The sequence below is a fragment of the Crocodylus siamensis genome, chromosome 10 (assembly GCF_052110815.1).
Source record: "Crocodylus siamensis isolate JL-2025a chromosome 10, ASM5211081v1, whole genome shotgun sequence".
NCBI lineage: Eukaryota > Metazoa > Chordata > Crocodylia > Crocodylidae > Crocodylus > Crocodylus siamensis.
The window spans coordinates 68,662,325-68,683,558 of record NC_143404.1 but is presented as its reverse complement, the minus strand read 5'-3'; the positions used below and the strand labels follow the sequence as shown (position 1 = coordinate 68,683,558).

At 43.7% G+C, this 21,234-nt stretch overlaps 1 protein-coding gene across 1 annotated transcript in view; it reads right to left on the bottom strand.

The window, feature by feature from the left end:
• Positions 1 to 21,234, bottom strand: part of NTSR1 (neurotensin receptor 1) — an 88,884-nt gene that overhangs the window by 2,832 nt on the left and 64,818 nt on the right. Inside the window, exons 2-3 of the mRNA XM_090065288.1 lie at positions 17,059 to 17,260; positions 730 to 820 (exon numbers count right to left, since the gene is read on the bottom strand). Coding sequence (XP_089921414.1) covers positions 730 to 820; positions 17,059 to 17,260 — 293 coding nt within the window. The remainder of the gene's footprint in view (positions 1 to 729; positions 821 to 17,058; positions 17,261 to 21,234) is intronic.

The window sequence follows — 21,234 nt, the reverse complement described above, 5'->3', positions numbered from 1 at the left end:
ACATGAGCTGTTCCATCTCATAGCTACTGATCTATATCTATGTCAGGGAGACAACTATCAGCTTAAGGGAGGTAAAGAACAACAATACAACCTCAGATTTACCAGGGACTGTCAGAGGGGAAAATCAGTCATTCTACTGGTAACAAGTGCTAATTTTGTACTTGTCACTGCAGGAGATGATCAGATGCTAGTGATGAATTTAAATGCAAAATAATGTTTCCCTCACACACATCTTTGAGACCTGGCTGTTAAAAAAACAAAGTAAAAGCAAGCTGAAGATCTATTTTGGAAAACATCTTACATTCACATTTTCCCAGACAAACTTAAGAGATGGATTTGGATGTCCTTATTGGTATAAAATATAGCTGTACCCCTTGAATGATCTTAGAAATCATAGAAAATGAGGGGTGGAAGGGACACCAGGAGGTCACATCTAGTCCAACCCCCTGCTCCAAGCAAGACCAGCCCCAACTACATCATCCCAATCAAGGCTTTGTCTAGCTGGGTCTTTAAAACCTCCAAGGATGAAGACTCCACCACCTCTCCGGGTCACTTGTTCCAGTGTTTTACTACCCTCCTGGTGAGTGAGTTTTTTCTAATATCTAACCTCAACTTTGCTTGCTGCAACTTGAGACCATGGCTCCTTGTTCTGCTACCTTCATGACTTCAATGCTGCTGCTGGTGGGAATAAGATGACAATAATCTTGCCCATAAATAATAATTACTCACTCTGTCCAATGATCTGCAGGAACATAGCAAAACATGAGGCGCCGTATATGATATGGAAGCCAACAGACCACAAAGGCAATTACAACAGCACCTGCAAGATACAAGGATATCCATTGATTGTACAGTGCGCCACGTGTGTGGTGTGCTTTTCTGGGAGTAGAAAACAAATCATTTTGTGCACTTTAATGCTGTATTACTTATTAAAAGCATAAGGATGCTCCTATTTTGCCACTGTGCAAAGCATTAACAATGCCATGGTTATCATCTGTTTGTGTCTAAAGCAAGAGTAATGGAAATAACAGAAAGGCTCTAGACTGGAGAGCCTGGGGGGAACATGTTGGAGGTAGATAAAGACAGGAATATCATGCATCTTCAAAGGGCTCCTTATATTACCTAGTTCAGATTCTGCTCGAGGAAAATCTGTGTCTGCCCTGAATTGGACAAGTATTTTAGCTAACAGGGATACTCAGCCTCAAAGAGTACCAAAGAAGTAAATGTAGCAGATTCATCATCCAGGGGCAGATGGAACAGGAATAATATTGCCTGAGTAGCCCACAGCACATACCTGCATGTAGCCATGTGTCAAGTATATAAAGCCATTGAATTACCCAGTGTTTGCGAGCAACAAATAATGATTTTAGCTGCAAGGACTGAGAATGTCTTGTTGTTCTGGGTTTGTACCGTGCCTGCTGTAAATGGGGCTGGTCCACAACTGGAACCCCAAGATAGTACTGGACTGCAAAGGGTTTTCTATCAGTGCTCATGTTTTAGCCCCAAAGGGCACCTTTGTCAGCAGGAGTTTGCAATACTTCAGTTGTCAGACATGCTACTTTCTTTGTCGAACTAGAAATACTGCCAGTCCTCCTGGTAACCTAGTTGGGACCTGTCTCAGAGGAGCAGAGCAATCCACTTTGGATGCTGATGCTTCCAGCTGTTACTGTAGTACGAATGGGGGGTTTATTGCACATGCACACCTTGATCGGGGTGTAGGTTGGAGCCGTGTTGGTTTAAGGATATAGGTAGACAAGGTCCTCCTTCACTGAACCACTTGCTGGCATTCCTGATAATCTTGCCCATAAATAATAATTACTCACTCTGCCATTTGCTGCCATCGCTCCTCTCAGTCTGCTTGTGTGGTCTACCCATTCCTCCTAGTCTGCGTCTGTACTTTCTAGTTGGACTGTAAGTCCTCGAGGGCAGAGACTACTTACTAGTTTGTATTTCACAGATGTACAGAAGTTTAGGGCTGAAAGGGACCTCATGAGATCATTGGGTCCAGCCCCCCTGGACAACACCTAGTCACAATGGGACCCCATTCTGGGCTGTCACATTAAATGTGATTAATAATAATCAGGTGAGGAGGGAAAAAGGAAGTGGAGGATTTTAGCCAAGACACAGAAAAGAATGACAAGTACAGCACGACATTAATACACGGTGAATGATGAAAGCTCAGCTGGTGCCTGCTCCTGTCAGTCTGGATTTGAGAATGATCAGACAAAGGACAGCTATTTTTCTTACAATAAATACTTCAAACCCGGTGTGAAATGACACGCTTCTGGCCAAATTCCAGCAGGAAATAAAGGAAACTGCAGTCCAAACATAATACAATAAAGGCCATACAGGGAATCAAAGGTAAAGGAAACAGTTACGGTAGTTCTTCATCTGAACACTGCTCTGCTGAGCGGGGTGGCTAGGCTCTTGTTGGACACGATGTGGTTCATTTGGGCCTGAAAGACAGGAAAGATCTTTATTTCAATTCCCCTTTCGACTGCTGGCTCTTCACTCCCCTCTTCCCCGGTGGACTGGTGTGCGGAGGACAGTAGTTTATGGCTCATGCAGGGCTGCAGCAGCAGGCAGACTCTTCCTGGGGATGCAGCGCTCGAGGGGGAATTCAGAAGCAGAATATAAAAGCAAACCCCAAGAGCTCCACCTCACCTCTATCCGTACCAGGGAGAGCCTTCAATAACCCTCCCTAATGCACCTGTAGAGGGAGGGAGAAGTACTTGCATCTGCATTTTGAGGGGGAATAAAACCAGGCAAAGCACCTTACCCAAAGCTGTGCAGAAAGGACTGTCTGACCCGCTACTGGAAAGCAGGCCAGGGGTCCCAGCCCTGAGAACTAGCCCATCAACCAGCTCTCCATCTCATTTTCTGTTACAGTATAATTAGAAGATTCACGGGGGAGGCCAGAGGAGTGTATGCATTTCGCCAAAGTCCAGAGGATGTGAAGACTTTACATAAAATTAACTGTTCCAAACAGGAGATTTTATCATACCTTCAACTCTTTTAGGAAATATGAACTTTCATTTCTACCCAGGAGAACTTCTACAATCTTTTCTCCTCCTATGCCTAAAGAAGGGTGTTTGGGCCCGAAAGCTTGCAATTAATGAAATTTTTCAGCAAAAATCTAGCTGGTGTAATAAAAGCTATTGCCTCTACCACGAGTCCTGGAGACTTTTTAGGCATTCTGGAAAAGTCATTTATCTATCTACATGCCAGTAATTCACATAAGTACCAATTCCCTGTCTCTGTTTCATGCTGTGCTGAGTGAAAGAAAAAAGGGTGAGGCATTTCCAGGAGCAAAGTGCAAATGCACCACCCTTCTTCTCCAGAGCTACAGCTATGTCCTTCAGCTTTGCCTTTTCTTTTTTATAGGAAAATGCCCTAGTCATATTAGTCATAATCACTCATATTTCCCAGTCCTTTGAGTCAGTACCATCCTGCCAGCAGCATTTGTGCAGGACCGGCTCTCTGACGGGCTGCCCTCTTGAGCTCAGTAAGACTCATAGTCCATAGGTGAACCACTATTAACCTGAATCCTGAACGTAAGAACTGGCATTTACTGGGTCGGACCCTAGGTTCGTCTTGCCCAGTCTCCTGTGTCACAGTGGCAGAAAGCGGATGCTGAAAGGAAGAATGAATGGGTCTGACCAGGATTTTTCCCATTTTCCTCTCTCACTTGCAGCCTCCAGCATTGAAGGACTAAGAAGTTCTGATTCAGAGGCTGTATCCCTAATTTCAGCGCTCAAGAGCTACCGATGCCCCTTTCCTCCACGAAAGCATCCGATCCCTTTTTGAATCTGGCCAGAGTGTCAGCTTCTGCCACATCACGCTTGAATTACACACGGGGTGACAAAGAACTTCTCTTTGTTAGTTGTCAACTTACTACCTACCCGCCTCGGTTTGTGACCCTAGCTCTGTGTTAGTGTCTCTAGCTTCTGCACACTTTAGAGGGGCAGATGGGAAATTCTCTGGCAAATGGTTTTTAGTGAATTCAATATGAAATGAAAAAAGGAACCTGCAATATATCCTCAGAGCTATTCGTCGCTGCATTCAGTTCAATTTATTGGAAGCCAGCCTCCCATTTCTGGTTTTTAGTGTGCACTGACACCAGTGTCCTTCAGGAAGAAGAGCCTTTGTAGGTAGGTAATGCTCCGTGAGCAGGTGGGGTTGGGCTTTGGGGCATTTGCCTCTTTGGATGGTTTGGCTGTAGCAATCAACAGAAAAATGGTCAAAAAAGAGGATCATTAGAATGATTATCATGGAGCATCACATTGCACATCCTGTAGAGATGAACGGGGGAAGTAAACTCTGTTCTCTGTAGGGTCAGCTGAACTGGGATTTTGTAATGAAAGTCACTGCAAGAGAGGCAAACATTTCAGCAGTATGTCAGTGGAGGACTCAAGGCCAGGTGTTATTCTTGGAAAACACTTTCAATCTCCAGAAACTGAAAGACTGGGAAGTGATCTACATGGTTTTTAGCTCCAAGAAGACCAACGGGCTAGTGTGATCACAGCACGGCAGCTTCTGTAGCAACAGCACCCAATGGAGCAATGCATCTGGCATTAGTTTCACTCATCCGGGTCATACCCTGAGAGCTGTCCTTACAAAGCCTGGCATGTACAATATTGCAGGTGCACCCATTTAATCCGCCTTTGAATATTTGGCCCTGGAGCAAATGTTCAAACTGGCATCCACCAGATGTTCACGTGTATGTGCATCATCTTCAATGCGGACATCACACACACGTGCCCCTGTGAATTTCAGCCGCGAAGAGCAGAACATCGGTTTTAACAACGGGGACATCTCAGTTTCTTTTAAAAGCAGTTTTAATGCTTGGCCATGTGCTGGCTTGAGACTTCTTGAACCATGCAAATCTTACATCTGGAAAGGACCAGCAGTTTCTGTGTGCATGCAATTCTGTGCTGAGATTTATGGAAGCGGGAGGGCCTATATGGCAAAATATGCATCCAAGTAAAAGAGCTGCTCAGTTCCCACAAGCGAATAATCAATTAATGCGCGATGGTAATTTCATAACATTACATGCAATCACTCTGCAATTAAAATGCGATTAGATACATAGCAAAGCATATTGGAGGCACTTAGGCTGTGATTTTAAATCCCAGCTGTGTAGCGCACTGTGCTGCATATCAGCAAAGATCCTCCACTGTGTTTTCATCCTGTGTGGCTCTGTGCAGCTGCGCTTAGGAGGCCCTGACCTGTATTTGTCACCCTTAATCCTTATGTTTCAATTTTATTATACAAAGACTCAAGAAGATTTAAGGTGACAATCCTGTCCCTTCCATCCACCCTCTGACTTCCAATGGCAAACACAGGAAGATGTCACTTTTCATCTCAAGTGCCACTAAAATGTTACCTCTCCAATTCTCTTCCAGGGAGCTGGTTCCCCTTCCTCATGTCTCACTGAGCTATGTGTTTGGTAGGAAAAGGAGCTGGAATATAACAGCAATGCCAGATGAAATAGATAGTGAAAATTACTTTTGGCTCAGGGGAGTGTCAGCCCCATGGGCCTTCACTCTTGGGTCTCTTCTCAAGGAGGCAGAGAAGGTCTCTGTCATGGCATAATTCAGCCAAGAAGCACCAACCATTAACTAAAGTTTTCAGAGAAGAATGAAGCAGTCGAGGGCATTCATGCAATGTCACTTCAGACTTGCAAGTGCGATAGCAGAGCACAGAAGAGGTGCAGAGCTATGAGGACTGATTTAATGAGCAAATGCCCTTCTCTACCTCAGGGCTGATTTCAAGCCCATTCACATGGATAAGGAGATGGAGAGAAAGACGGGTAATGGAGACATATTGGGCACATCCAGATGAGCGTGCACATGTGGTATGTGCATGCACACCACACGTACTGCACAAGCAGGTGCTCCCCACACAGCTAATTTGCAGCTTTGTTGACATCAGGAGATCTGGGTGTTAAAAAGCTCAATGCCTAAAAAAAGTGGGGTGGCACACGTGTGCTGCCCAAAATTGGAGCCTGGCTGCTTGGAGCCATACTCCAGCTGCCGGCCAGGCTCCTTGCCGTAGGATCGCCGTGGCTGCAGCCCCCAGAGGCTCCCATAACCCAAGGTAAGCGCTGGCCGCAGTCTCCCCTACCCCTCCCGGGGCAATGAGCGGTGAGCCAGAGCGTTCATGCATGGGGGCTCCCTGGGGTCAAGCAGCAGTGCCGCTGCTATTTGTCCCTGGGGAAATGCACATTCCCGCTTGTAGGGATGTGCCCACTGTGGCTGGTAATTTGGCTTCTCTGCTGTGGCTGTCCCCACCGTTATCAGCGTTCCTTTAGTATTGCTTTCTGGTCCTCTCTGGCGGGTGTGACGGACCCCGACTCTATGATCATTCCTCACTTTCACCATCTTCGGGGCGCTTTGGATGCGGCCCTATGGATGGCTGCTCAGGGTATTGTTTCACCCACTGCAGCGAAGCAGGTTTCCGGCTTTTCAGGAAAGTGAAGTTACAGAGGTGGGTCATCCCTAGCCAAACCACCCCATACAAATCCTTGCTTAACCCATTATTAAAATGACGCAATCAATTCTGCTGCACAGCTACAGGACATAGCACCCCAGCCTGCCACAGGTAAAGCAGGAAGATCATGTAAGCCAAAATCCTGCCACTGCAAGGGTTGTTGAAGGGTGCTGGACAAATCCAAGGAAGAGAGGAAGGCAAAACCTCGCACAGCCCATGCCAGTCTGACCGGGGGTAAAATTCCTTCCTGACCCCAAATGGCGTGACCAGTCTGACCCGGTCTTCCTCCCATTTCCTACCCCAACTTGCCACCGTCATGCTTTACATTTGAAACCACAGATCTTCCTCACCTCATAAGCAAAGAAGAGTCCCTGGGACTTTTAAGCAGGTGGCTTTAAAATGTATTCCCTTATATTACCGCTTTGTACCTCTACAGCAATGTAGAGAGGCCTTAGATGGACACAGATCTGGTCCCTGTATGTTTTATTCTTCCCTACTCTTGCTAATGCCTTTGCTGGAACTCAAAGCCAATTCTTCTTCCTGATTTTGGCCAGACCAGTTTTTTTCCACTCGGTATTTTTGGGGAAGAGCAGAAATAAATGAGAATGTAGTCTGGCTCTTAATGTTTGAGCAAAGGCAGAAGCAGTTTGCATCCAGAGTCACATTTCTCAGGCATATCTCAATGAAATCTCAACCCTCAGCAACCCTGTGTCTCCAACACAGCTCGAGGAATGCGCGCACTGTCTGCTATCAAACCGCTCACACGCTGGGTGGCTTACGTCAGGGATTTACGGGAGCGCTGATTTCTGGAGACACAGTGTTTGTATATTCAAAATCCCTGGGGTTTATATGCTTATTTAGCCAATGCTGTTATCTTGAAGGAGAACAAATGTTGACGCGCTATTTGAAATGCAAGACTGTGAATAGGATTGTGCCAACGGTGGCTTGGGGAGGTGGTGACTACCAAAATAATTCCTGAAGAACAGTTTTGTGACATGTTTCAGGCAACATTTGCACAACCGAACGAATGCGTGGGCACCGCTCTAGGAGAAGTGGAGAGAAGCAGCAGGCACAGACTGCTCGTCGCTCTCTTAGAAGTCATTGGGAGCCGAGGACAGATGCTACCCTGAAGGATGTGATCTCTGAGCTGCCAGAGGAGTCAGCTAGTGGCATCAGTCTTAATTTTGGGTCCCCGAAGTGTGTGGAGCCACAGATTTCAGCTCAGTCTTCCACTTTTCAAAGTAGATGAAATGAGCTAACTTTCTGGAGGGCTTTTAAAGATGGCCTTGGTACCCAAGTGACCAGTGCTCCTTCACCAAGGAGTCCCATTGATTTTCCTGGTAGCAGGGATGAGTTCCTGGGATTTCCTGTGGGATTACATCGCAAAATGAGACCACGTGCTCTCCCTGGTTTCCATCAGCAATGCTTCCCTTCCCTGTGCTGTTGTGTACCCTGACCTTGAGCTAAGCACTTACGTCAATTGAAAGCTTCTCATTGACTTTGGTGGACTTTGCATTAGTCCTCGTATCAATGAATTACCTGTCTGCTTGCAATCCCTGCAGTAGCTGTGTTTCAGATGGAGCGGGGGGAGAGGGGAGGACTGAATATGCAATTCATAAGGCAGCTTCGATGAAAGGAATGACACAAAAATAAATCATTGCTGAGATTTCTTCCCTTCGGACAAAATGAGAAATGGGTCAGGTTCCATAATTTGGTCACCTTTGTGCTCCCCTCTCTTTCCCGAGTGTGGGAGAACGGTGTCCTTTGTCAAGCCTTTTCTAATGTGAAGGAAGTCAGCTTGTTTAAAAGGAGCCACACTCCCCCCGTTGTTCCTGCCTTGATTGCAGTATGGCACTTACTGCGATGAATCACAAAAAACTCTATTTTCACAGAATAACAAGATAATTTTCCTGGTTTTATACTCCTCAAAATTGGTTCTCAAACTTCCACTGAAGTGAAATCTCGGCTTTGCTGGAATCAGTGGCAAACCTTTCATCGGCTTCCACGAGGGTTGTGTCTCCCTCCGGGTGTGCAAGGCAGCAGGGGGGAAGAAAGAAACCCAAGGAGGAGGTCCCATTGCAAGGGTGCTCTTCTAATGCTACATTGCAAATAAAAAATATGCAAACTGCACATGATCTACCCAAAAGCACCAAAATTATGCCTGTGGATTGGGAAGTGATCCAAATCTGCAAAAGGGCTGATCTACATGTAAGGACATTTAAAATAGTGGAAATATTTTTTAAAGACTGATGAATACTTTTATTTAAAAAGGGGCTGAACGGTCTTATATGAGAACTACTTATAATGGTATTCAAGTATAATATATACTTGAATGGTCTTATATGAGAACTACTTGGCCCATTACCATAAAAAAGCCTGAATATATTTGGAAAAGATTGCCATTACGGTTTTTATATGACAAAATGGCAAAGTGTAGAAGTCTATACACTAGGAAATGTTATTAGACCAACTATTTAAGTTGGTCTAATACCAGATATCAGATTCACCCAGCGAACCTTGTCTGCCTGTGTCCTTAGACTAACACGGCTATAACCTCTACCCTTACACACACGCACATGCGCGACTCTGGCCTTAGAAGGTAGTTAGAAAAGGATGTGTAAATACATTATTTGCCAACAGCGAAGTGGTTTGTGTAAGCAACAGCTTTCCTAGAATACCCGAAAATCTGACTTCACAGAAGTTTCACACTTCTTGGGTCATCAACACCAATAGTGTTCAACTTCGAGGCAGTACAGCTACTTCCTTATTTCATAATAAAAAATAAACAGAGAAACGGAAAGAAAATTTGTAATAATCAGAGAAGAGGCAGGGAAGATGGGAGGGGGACTTGGCCTCTCATCAAGGGGATTTAGAGTGGAAGGGCTGACACACAGAAGTTCCCCAAAATCGTCCTCACAAAACACTGGAAAGAGGCCAAGTCTTTGAGCGCTCTGAATTTGGACTCTTGCACCTGGTGAACACTGGCAGCAGAATAGGACTTGCATCAGACATCAACACACTCACTGATTTCCCAGTCTGGCTCACACATCGGCACAACTGATAAATTCCCTGGCACTGCTTTTCCTAATTGTTTTGGACACAACTAAAAACAAATGGAGCCAAGAGGAGATGAGCTGTGCATGCTAGCAAAGATGGCGAGCGATGGGGAATGATGATTTCATTCACAAGCCAGTGATTCGGAGGATCTTGGTACAATATGGCTCTAGCTGTTTTGCTGGCTGAATTCAGAGCTGCCGTGTCTTACCACTGAGGTTGAGATGGTTGAATGAATGCACGTGCCGGGGGCACGGCGAGGAAGTTTACAGCCATGACCTTACACTGAAATGTCACAACACAGAGCCAAAACTATGGCAAGTCTCTTTCAAGGTCACTCAATCTACTAGTAATGTGGGCAGAGCTGATGGTTAAAAGCGGCAATGCTCTGGTCTTGAGGATAAAGGGTCAGATTATAAAAGGTGTTTAAGCTAAAATCCCTTCAAAAATCTGGGCCAAAGTCCTTCTCCAGGCAGGCAGCGACGGGAATGCAGGGAAGAGACAGATAGCAAATAAGGAGGTACGCTGGCTGTGGATGCGCTAAGAAAAGAAAATGCAGATGCTGAGCTCTACAAGATGTTTTAACAACTCAGAAGTGTCTGCCACAGCTGGATGCCAAACATCCCAAGGCTAAGGAGAATTTGCATCTGGAATTATGGGTTGTGGACCATTTGCAGAGTCCAGATCAAGGTTTTGAACCACATGCAAAGTCTAACAGTACTGAGATCATGGTGATTTTTGATCTCTGTGGCCAAGAGATCATCTGTGTTTGGAACTGGAACTTCTCCCCCATCCAGAATCAGCCTTCAAACCCTGAGGAACAGGCTGCAAATGAGCCAGCAAACCTGTGAATTTGGGCTTGTTTTAATGAGAGGTGACAAACTGCCTTATTTGCCATTCATGTGCAAAGCCTAATCTGTTAGTGAGCATTCACTAATGTCAAAGAGGTGAGAGACTTCTTACTGACTTTGCTGGAAGGGAAACATCAGAAAAAGTACCACAAACTTCCCCACAAGCCCTGAATGCTATCTCCTCTAGAAGGGTCCCCTCTTAAATCTTTATATCCCAGTCAATCTTTGGCCTTTTTTTTAAGTTGGTCAAAAAAACCTTACTGTTGGTATAAAATGTAATGGTGAATACTGATTCTGCAGTGCAGGTGACAGCAGCCATTTACTTAATAGGGTTTCAGGACAGGTTCAGCTAATCGGACTTCAGGGGGTTGTTCTTTGTTGCTCTGATTTATTGAATAATGAAAATCCTTCATTCTTTGTATATGACTATTTTTTGCTCCTGGGTGGTCATCAGTTGTGACTGTCAGTCTAATTGGTAGCAAAGGCACTTGGAAGTTTTTGTACAGGTATTTTAAGTTGTTCCTTCATGAGTGTAAATGGACTAAATTTGATCCAGGCTTTTAAAAAAATAATCAATTTTTATGTATTCCACTCCTCAGCAAAATGGCAGTCATCTGCCTACAACAATGAAAATGACCTTTCATTCCCATGAAACACTGATTTTGCATCAATGATTTTACTAGTGCAAAAAAGGTTTTTCCCATCCTTTTTGCTCCATGCCTTCCACGGACTCTCTGAAGCTGGATATACAGCTCCGGATTATGACAAGGCCCAGAACAAATCAGGCATATGCTTGTTGATTTTTGTTACTTTTCAGACAGCCTGAAAACCTCATTTGTAAAACAAGTACAAGGAGCAGAAGATGGAAAGCTGGTCATGCAGTAAAGCAGGAAATCAAATCAAAGCACGTGGTAAGCTCGGTTTGGTTACCAGGACCTTAAAGGTCCTCTTCTGCAGGGCAGAGGAGAGGTGGAGGTGGAGGGAGCAGGGTGGAGGTCCAGGGAGGGGGCTGATATCAAATGGCTAGTAGCTCTTGTTATTTTATGGGATTTTCTTCAAGCAGGTCTCCCATCTAAGAAAGCTTGGGACCTTTCCTACACCCTTCTGAGCCGCAACATTTGATCCACACACAGCCGCAATCCCTTTGCTCCCTTACGGGTATGGATTGGGCCATAGGCCCCCCCAACTTCTTGCTACTACCCCAGCAAGGAAAGGGTGTTTCCTATTAGGTAGTACAGCCGGACCGTATATAACGTCTGTGAGATATGGTGCTTCCGGGGATTGTGCGCCCCTGACTCAGAGCTGTTTCTGACTGATACGCTCTGCCCCCATTTCTGAGATTCAAAGTCAGCATAATCTGTACCTAAACTCTACCTTGCAATAACTTTTCTGAGCCTCCGTAGTGGCTTTTAAAGTGAAGATTTGCTTAGAAAATGGAAACAAATAAGCCCTTTCTTTACTAGGCAAAAAACTCTCCTGGAACGCCAGCCTATTAGGCATGCCTGTATGTGACTAATCTCATCCATCAGGGAGTCAGTATTGTACGAGATATGGAGATGACAGGTGTAAATTTAGTTTTCTCCATTATTATTCATGAAGAGATCTACCTCCTTCCTGATAAAGAGGTGAAATTACTGAGAGGATAGAGGAGAATGAGAAGCTTTGCGGCCAAATGAGAAACGGCAGATTCTTGCTTAACAGAGATAGGCAGAAGTGCTAAAAAATATGTATGCATCCCACAGGGCTCCCAGCCCTATTGTTTTGTAAAGACCCAATCCTCAAAACTGTTTAGGTGTGTAAGTACCTTCCAGGGATTAACATGGTCTCTTCAATGCCTCCCGAGCCCCTGTCTAATTCCTTACGCACAAGCCCACCTTTCCTTGCATTAAAGCACTAAACTATGTAGTATTCAAGGTCTTATCTATATTACAGTTCAGCTTGCCCTACACTACAGCCTCCACCAGAACTACCTCCTATTGAGTTGTGCCAACTGGGAATAATGGACCTGAAATTTCCCAAGGTAAATTGATTCCACTACGGACAGGATTTCAGCTCCTGATGTGAAACACGACCTAACAAACATCACATCAGCCGAAGCATTTCAGCCTCAAACAAGCTTGCCATGAAGAAAGCACTGATCCGCGCTGCTGCTTGCCAAGCTGTCAGAAACCTTCACGCTATCCTGTGTATCAGCGGCTGTCACCACTTAAGGCAGAAAAGGGCATATTTTATTAGACTCCTTCTCGGTGTTATTTCTTTTAACTGATTCTGCTTCCTCGTCCGTGTTTGTACTTTCAGATGCTTTTGCCTTTTCCTTGTCTCATTAAATTAAGACATCAAGTCTTCCACGGTTCAGCTCCATTACCAAGTTCAGGATCTTTTATTTAGGTAACCTCTCTCCAAAGCACAGAGCTGCAGAAAAAAAAGCCAATAAGGCAAGTTACTGGGTTTTTGGTTGTAGCCGTGTTGGTCTAAGGACATAGGCAGGCAAGGGTTTTTGAGTAGATGTGATATCTTTTATTAGACCAACTGAGTAGTTGGAAAAAAGTTATGCACTGCCTCAGCTGGTATTAACTGAGCCATTAAAATGCTAGTTTTTGCTCTTAGCTTCATTTACAAATGCTTCCTCAAAATAATTTGTATTGGTATACTTCTGTCTATCTGTGTAGATCATACCCAAGCCTTTTTAGAAATGATGGGTGAACTTCATAAGTCTCTGAGCATCAGTGTCCATCTACACCACAATTATGTCTAATTTATCCATTAAGTTATCATAAGGGCCCGTGTAAATGCTTAATGAGATATCTGATAGGTCATAAGCATTGAACAATGATGACAATCACAAAAACTGCACGTACAAATGCAAATCCATGATTACATGTGAAAACACAGGTGGATGTGCTTGTAAAAGCTGTGTCTGGATGTGTGGGGGAAGGACGTTTTAATCTTCCAGCTCTTGAGGAGCTGCAAAATGTTGGCTGGAACATTTTGCAAGAAAAAGACCTCCTCGTGAGATTTCTGACACATGCTCATTTTCACTGGGGACAGAAACTTTCTCTTGTGATATTTTGGTTGTGCTGCTTAAGAGTTTCTGCCACTTCATGGGTACAAGAACAGTGGAAGCAGGTCGGTAGATCTCAGATAGTAGCCTAGATTTGTCATGTATTTTGCCCCGCCTTCTAGCATGGCCCCCTGAATCATTGCTGATTCATGCTGAGAAGGAGCAGGTCCTCTGTGGTTTCCATGCATGGGATAGCTCTGAATTGTAGCCGACCCTCCCAGAAGCTTTGTCTGTGCTCAAAGGCTGCACTAATGCAGCACAGCCCTTGTCTGCTCTGGCTGTTACTCCTACCCTAGTCTTATGGGTCAGGGCTGACCCTTTCCAATGGATGGCAGGCCACAGTTTCTTTCCACCACACCATTCTCCTTCCTAACTGATTTGGTCCAAATCACAGAACTCAAACACACCTCTCCAAGCAAAACCACAGTGACTGAATTAATTTTAGTTATGGGGAAGGGACTTTTTTTGCTAGCTAACAGAAAACAAAGCAAGAGAGAAAGTAATCCTACCCTTCCAAAGGAAACAATCCCATTTGTTACCAACAACTTAAATATTACTATTACTAGATTTAAAGGATTCCCATCAAGTTTGAAAGTCAAAGTAGAAATGACAGAGAACAATAGCAAAAAAACCCCCAAAAACTTGGCCAAATATATCTCTTGTCAAATGAAGGGAATCACCCAGGGATTAACTTGGCCCCAGTGCCTTCATTAGATTGGCCCTATTCAAAACCAGCCTTTTGGGATTTTCTTGCATTTCAAGATGGTCTTTTTTGCTCAGCTCGCTCTATTAACAAGCTCCCTGGTCACCATGTGCTGCATTTTTTATGACTGGACATTTGTGAAACAAATTGCTGCAGAATTCTGTAATGTTATTAGAGTATTATACAGGCTCATTGATTTTTGGAGAGAGGACATGTTATAATCTGGTAAGGTAATAACCAGAGATACATAAGAGATTCAATTCACTGACCGTTGTTTATATACAACAGACAAATGAGAATTATGTCACTGTTGAGAATACAATGATTGTTCTTGTAACCAGCTCCCTTTAGGTTTGGAGCCTGTAGCTATAGTTACTCCACTGATGTTACTGAACATAAAGTGTAGAAGACTGAAAAAATGTGTTGCTAGGCAGGTAATGGAAACAGACATCCTAACATTTTTGTTTCAAAGTGCTGTGAAAGTACAAGCTAGGCCTCCAACTGGAAACATTGCTGCAGAAAAAGTCTGATTTTTTGCCATTTTTACCAAAAGTAATGGTGCAGTTGAACCCTGAACCAGAGCTTGGAATATATGTGGAAATAACTTTTTCAATACATTTTAACTGAAAACCGGATTTTTTCACTCTGCTACAGTGGAGAATATGTTCACAGCATTGTTAATTTTATGTGCATAAGAAAAATAGATTAAACTAGAAAATACCAAGAGATGGTCTTTTGAACAGTCTTTGCACGTCAAAAGTGAATTGCATTTACATGCATAATTTGTTGCGCCCAAAATTATTATGACTGCATACACAACTGCAATAATTATATATGCAGTTGAGACAACTTTGCACATTTAGTAATACATTTCTTGTGTATGAGTGATTCAGAATACAGATCCAACCTGTTGTAGCTGTGAAAGTCTTGGAAACATACGGGGGTGGGAAAAGGTTTTTTTGGTAATATTTTTCAATAGATTGATGTTATGCAAGCGTTCAAGTGCAAAGTGCTCTTCTTCACATCACTTTGAGCCCACAAGCGTGTCCAATATCTTCTCCAATTAAACTGTCAGCATTTAGATCTTCATTCATAAAAGCCTATTTATTTAGGATAGCAATTCAGTACGTGTTAAACGATATGCATGTCTCTTTAATAGTTATGGGCCTAGGAATGTTGTATTTGAATTTAAGACCTTATACTGTGACTGTAAAACCTCTGTTTCCTACCAAATAATGCTGAGACTTAACCACTACCAAGTAGCACACTTGTGTGCTGGTTAGAGCTGGTCAAAAACCAATTTTGCAGCACGCTCTGAAGTTGTTTCCTTTTGCAATGTACAACATGCATTTTTTGTGCATTTTCAATATCCTGAATGCTCATTTTCTCATTTTTTCTTACCCTGAATACAGCAAAACACATGCTAGCCAGTCCTAGAAAGCCAGATTTAGAAATTAATACCCTTTTCACTTTTTTGTTATGCTACTGGGTGCATCTACACATGCAATTAGCTCATAGCAATAAACTCTGGTGCAGTTTGCACTGGAGTTTATTACTCCTGGGCATAATATTTACATGTGCGCCTGGGACTGCAGTGTGCTGAGCTGGGGCAAAGCAGCCCTGGCTGGTAGGAGGTCCTAGGTGCCAGCCTAGGGCTGCTCCTCCCCAGCTTAACATGCTACAGAGGGGCTGGCTAGGACATAAGGGTGCTACAGTGCGGAGCTAGCTGGCAGGTAGCCCCCACACTGGAGCACCGTCATGCCCCAGTCACCATCTACACGTGTGTTTCAGTGCACATAACTACTGTGATGTAGTATAGTATTTGTCCTGGACAGTATTAAACTACAGTTGAGTTAATTAATTTACTGTGCCCTAATACATGTGCACGTGTAGACGGTGACACTTTACTGCAAAGCTAATTAGTCAGCTCCACAGTAAAGCATATGTGTAGATGTACCCCCTGCGTAACAATTCCAAATGTCTCCAACTTTCAATAGCTACAGAACAATGGAATTAGAGAGTTTCCATTTCCTTTTGCTAGTCTCCAATTTTTCAAAATGTGAGAGTTTGGAAAATATACAGAGTGGCAAAACAAAAATGAAAATATAAATCTATAAGATGAGCAGGACCCTTGAAACCTGAGACACAATTCATTTGATTGTAAATAGGGAAATGAAAAGATAACTGTAGCGCGCTGCTGGCTTGCAGAGGCGTGTAGAAGGTTGCACACATCAGACTGTAGCAGTCTGTAGGCTTGCAGGGGCTACAGCCCAGCTCTGGGTGGTGAAAGCTAATTGTAGGCCTGCCTGAAGAAATGGGCCAAGCTGACATGAATAACTGGCTGGCCCAAAGGAAGTTAAAAGGCTCCCAGGGAAAGGAGCTGGGGGGACAGAAGAATAGATAGATGGAGTTGCCAGGAGAATGGTTACAACACTGGGCTAAGGCACTTTCTTGGGGTCTGGGAGCAGCAGCAGCACACCAGGGAATGAACTTCAGAGCGAGAGGAGACTTTGATGCTAAGATAGCAGCAGAGAGCTGGAGTCACCTTCTCAGGGTCTGGATGAAGGCCTGAGACTACAAGTTAACCCACTGCAGGCCACGTTTATATTTGTTCACTGATTTGAGGATTTATGCTTATGGTGTTTCCTGTGAGGCAAGAGTGCCCAGGGAAATAAAGAACTAAGCTAAGTAATCCTCAACTCTCTACAATAACAAAAGATGAAAAATAAATGCTTAAAATTTGGGGGTTTGATCTGGTTTAAAAGAAAACAATTTGAATTGCAAAATGTTTGGAATGACAGTTTTGACCAGCTCAATGGCAGGTGTCAACTGTTCCCCCAAATACATCCCAAACTGTCTCTCTAACTCTCCCCATATGTGAAGCCATAGGTACGTACGTAGGACTCTCACTCCGTGCTTTAGGGCCTGCACCCGGCTGGGTTCCATGGACATGCTGAGCATCGTCTGCTGGCCTCCAATAGTGCAGACCTGGTTTTCCTGTGTTGACTGCTTGAACATGACGATGAGCTGGTTGGCAATGATGGTATTCAGCACCGAAATGACAACCATCGGGAACACAAAGGAGATGAAAGTGTTGACCTGTAGGGAGTAGAAATGACAGGATTCATATATACTATCATTGACCCGAGATTTTATTTCACATAGTTTCGTAGTTGGTAGGGTTGGAAGGGACCTAAGCAGACATCTAGTCCGACACCCTGCCATGGGCAGGAAAGGATGCTGGGGTCAAATGACCCCAGCTAAGTGGCTGTTTAGCCTCTTTTTGAAGACCCCCAGGGTAGGGGCAAGCACCACTTCCCTTGGAAGTTGGTTCCAGCTCCCAGCCGCCCTGACAGTGAAGTAGCGCCTCCTGATATCTAGCTTGAATCTACACTCAGTCAACTTATGGCCGTTGTTCCTTGTTACCCCCAGTAGTGCTTGGGGGAACAGGGACTCTCCCGTTCCCTGCTAGTTCCCCTTGGCAAGTTTATAGGTGTACACCAGACCCCGCCTCAGCCTCCTCTTGTGGAGGCTGAACAGGTTCAGGTCCTATAGCATCTCCTTGTAGGGCCTGCCCTGCTGCCCCCTAATCATGTGAGTGGCCCTCCTCTGGATATGGTATTGGATAATCAGCATGGGATGGAGAACTTTTCCATCCACTTAGGCAACCTGTTCAGCTTTTAGAAAACAAGGCTTACTGCACAGAGGGGAACTTAAACAACAGCTAGATAAATTCAGTCAGAGAGCTGAAAATTGGATGCAAGAGGCTCAATCAATCTTTCTCCAACAACGGAACCTTTACTTATGTCAATGAAGCTCATTGCTAGAAATGTTTTGATTTAAATAAGCCATTGATCTTTCTTCTTTCCATGACCAAGCAGAATGCTTTCATCATACATGGTAGTTCTTTAATCAATGATTTCTGAATAGCAGCTTTTTTTTTTTCTAAGCTTCCATTGGGGTTTTTTTCTCCAACCTCATTCTGAATAGCAGCCTTTCCTTGCAAATTTAATGACAGCTCTTTGTTAGCCAGTGATCAGATTACCCAATAAACCTTATGCCCTAAAGAATTAAAATTGATCGGACTAGCAAGTGGAAGTTGTATTGTTTTAATACAAGTTATTTGGTTACTGAGGTTTTGATAAAATCAAATGGAGAATCAAATTAACCAGTGATTGAATCAAGTAGAAGGCACAGTTAGCATCAAATATAAACAGGAAGTCTTTGTAGACAACACAGCCTGAATGCACAAACTCATTGGGAAGCGAATTTAAATAATAACCATCTCATGAAAATTTGAGGCATCTACATCTTTGGCATGCAATTTTGGTATGTGGCAAGGCTCTAGTAATGGGACGACAGTCTGCAATATCATCTTCTTCCACCCTGGCTCATCAGCATTGAACAGACTGACAGAACCAAATCATTAGAAAATGGAAACTTTCAGCTCAAAGATATGTGTCGCTACAAGTCAGACTAGCAAAGCTTTGTCCTTCTTCTGTAGCTGTCAACAGGAAAGTTTGCTGCATATTACCCACCACGCCTATTATGGGCCTGATTCAAAGTTCATCAAAGTCAATAGCGATCTTTCCATTGATTTCAACAGGTTTGCCTGGTGCCTTATGTTTGCTGCTCCATTCTTCATCTCTTTACAGAGTCTTTGTATTCTTTATCTTCTTGCACATTTGTAGGGACTGGAGAAATCATAGTTGAAGGTAGTGAGGATTTATAGTTAACTCTACATCAGCTGCCAAACTGCACAACTAGGAGTGGCAGTTACACATAAACCAGTATAAGCAATCGGAAACCGGTTCAAATCTGTAACTCAACAGAAGTTTAGTGCACATAAACCACTTCCAGATGGCTGACACCAGTTTAAGATAAACCTGGATGGATGTAGTATCAGACTTAACTGATTTAGGTTAAATCAGTTTATTGAATTTCTGTTCTATATCCCCTCCAGATTCAAGTTAACTCACAATCCTGCAGCATCCCAGGATGCTTTGCACCTCCCTCACAATTCCCCCTCAAAGGGTGGGCCAGCTAGCTTTGGCCCAAGCTGTCTGCTCCAGTGGAGCAGGGAGGCATGCTGTAGTGCTCCCCCTCCCCACCCCAGTTTCTGGCCTGGGCCACCGCAGGCAAGTAGCTGCATTTGCTGAATCAAAAGTGAATGTCTGTTCACTTACTTATCAGTTCAGCCTATGCAGTTTAGACTAACCTGCGAAGATTCAATTGATTCAGCCTCAGGGTTTTTGACTGCCTGGAGTCAGCCTAGGAGAACTACCTAGTTTAATGTCTGTCACTCTTGGGTCTTTTGTTCAAAAAGCTCAATTTTTCTACCTGTCCATTTTAATTCAGCCAAATCTATAATAATAGAAAAGCTACAGTGACTGAAGGGAAATTGTTTAACCAAGTGGTTCTGTGAACATCATAAACCATAATAGCAGTGCCTGAGTAGTGAGTATAATATCTGCAGAACTCCTGGATGGAATCAGTCCTGTGTGAAATCCCACAGATCATCTGCCTCAGAGAATGAATGCAGTTTTAACATTTCAAAACATTTATAATATTTAAACCATGCCACTGAAACCACTAAAACAGTTTTACTCCTCATTTTTGCTCCTGTGAAAGCCAATTCTGTAACAAAGGTCATTCTAAATTCATTTCTCCAAATGGTCAGGCCTCTACCATATCTGAATGTTCTTAAAAAAGATCCGTCAAAATGAAGCCACTGGAGGATTAGTTATTATAAAATGGTTTAATATGATGCTATTTTCACCTGTTTTATGTCATCATCTAATTCGGATGCAGCTTTCCTTCCCTTCCTTAATCTGGCAAAGGATGCAAAAGAAGCCAAGAGTGGATAAATGGGTAGAAATATGGACCATAATGGCTTTTATGCAATAGTTAGGTCTGATCTTAATGGCAGAATGGAGTGATGTGGCTAGTATTTGCTTATCTTTAACTCCCCAACCTGAAAGACCAGGTACCCGTTTACAGCTAGGTCAGCTGGAGGCAGCCTTTGGCACAGGTCTGGAGTATGGCTCATGTTCATGCTTCTGGAGTCAGGCAGGATACCATCACTGCTCTACCAATACGCCCAAGTTATATTGATGATATTGGTAAAAACATTATTGAAAAGCAGCCCATTTAAATGTCACATACGATGCTATAACAAGCACTGACATTTTTTGGTTCACAAATGTAAGAAGGTTGTAAGCTCACTTTTGGTGAAGAAATAATGGTTGTTCTCCAGTTTTATTTTGTTAGAGCAAAAGCCTCTAAACAACACAGAACATTTGCTCCTGGGTCTAATGTACTGTAACAAAACACTCAGCTGGATCCCATCTCTAGCCACACATAGCATGAGGACATATTTTTCAGCTTATGCCGGCAATAATGATAGAATTCCTCTATAGTTTCATAGTTTGCAGGGTCAGAAGGGACCTGAGCAGATCATCTAGTCTGACCCCCTGCCATGGCAGGAAAGAGTACTGGGGTCAAATGACCCCAGCTAGATGTTCATCTAACTATGAACAATTTCTGGAGGAAGTTCCTAGATATAGCCCATTAGCCCTGTCTGCTCATGGTTCTCCCTCTGCACACATGGACATTTTCTGCAAATTATTCCTGTGTCTCTCAGACGAAAGAGTTTTCTTTTATGAAAAATGCTTCACCTTTTAGATTCCTCCCCAAATCTCATCATGGTCTGTCACCCTGAAGGCGCAGACTGTCCTTGGTGCAAACTGATACACTTCCACTGTCTGATACCCACTGATCTGCTTTTCAAGCCTTACAATACACCTCAGAAATGGTAATAAATTGTGATGCAGCTAATATGATTTGCCCAAACTCACAGATTTGCCTAATGGCAGAGCTAAGACCCCCGAATGCCTAACTCCTATTCCTATTTCTGTACCCACTGGACACACTCCTCCTCCTTCTTTCCTGATGGGCAACCACTGCAAAGAATAAAAGGATAAAACCATCCCATACAAATCCAGTGTCTAATCTCTTAGCAAAACTACCTTGATGCAACACAAGACATAACACCCTAATCTGACATAGGTAAA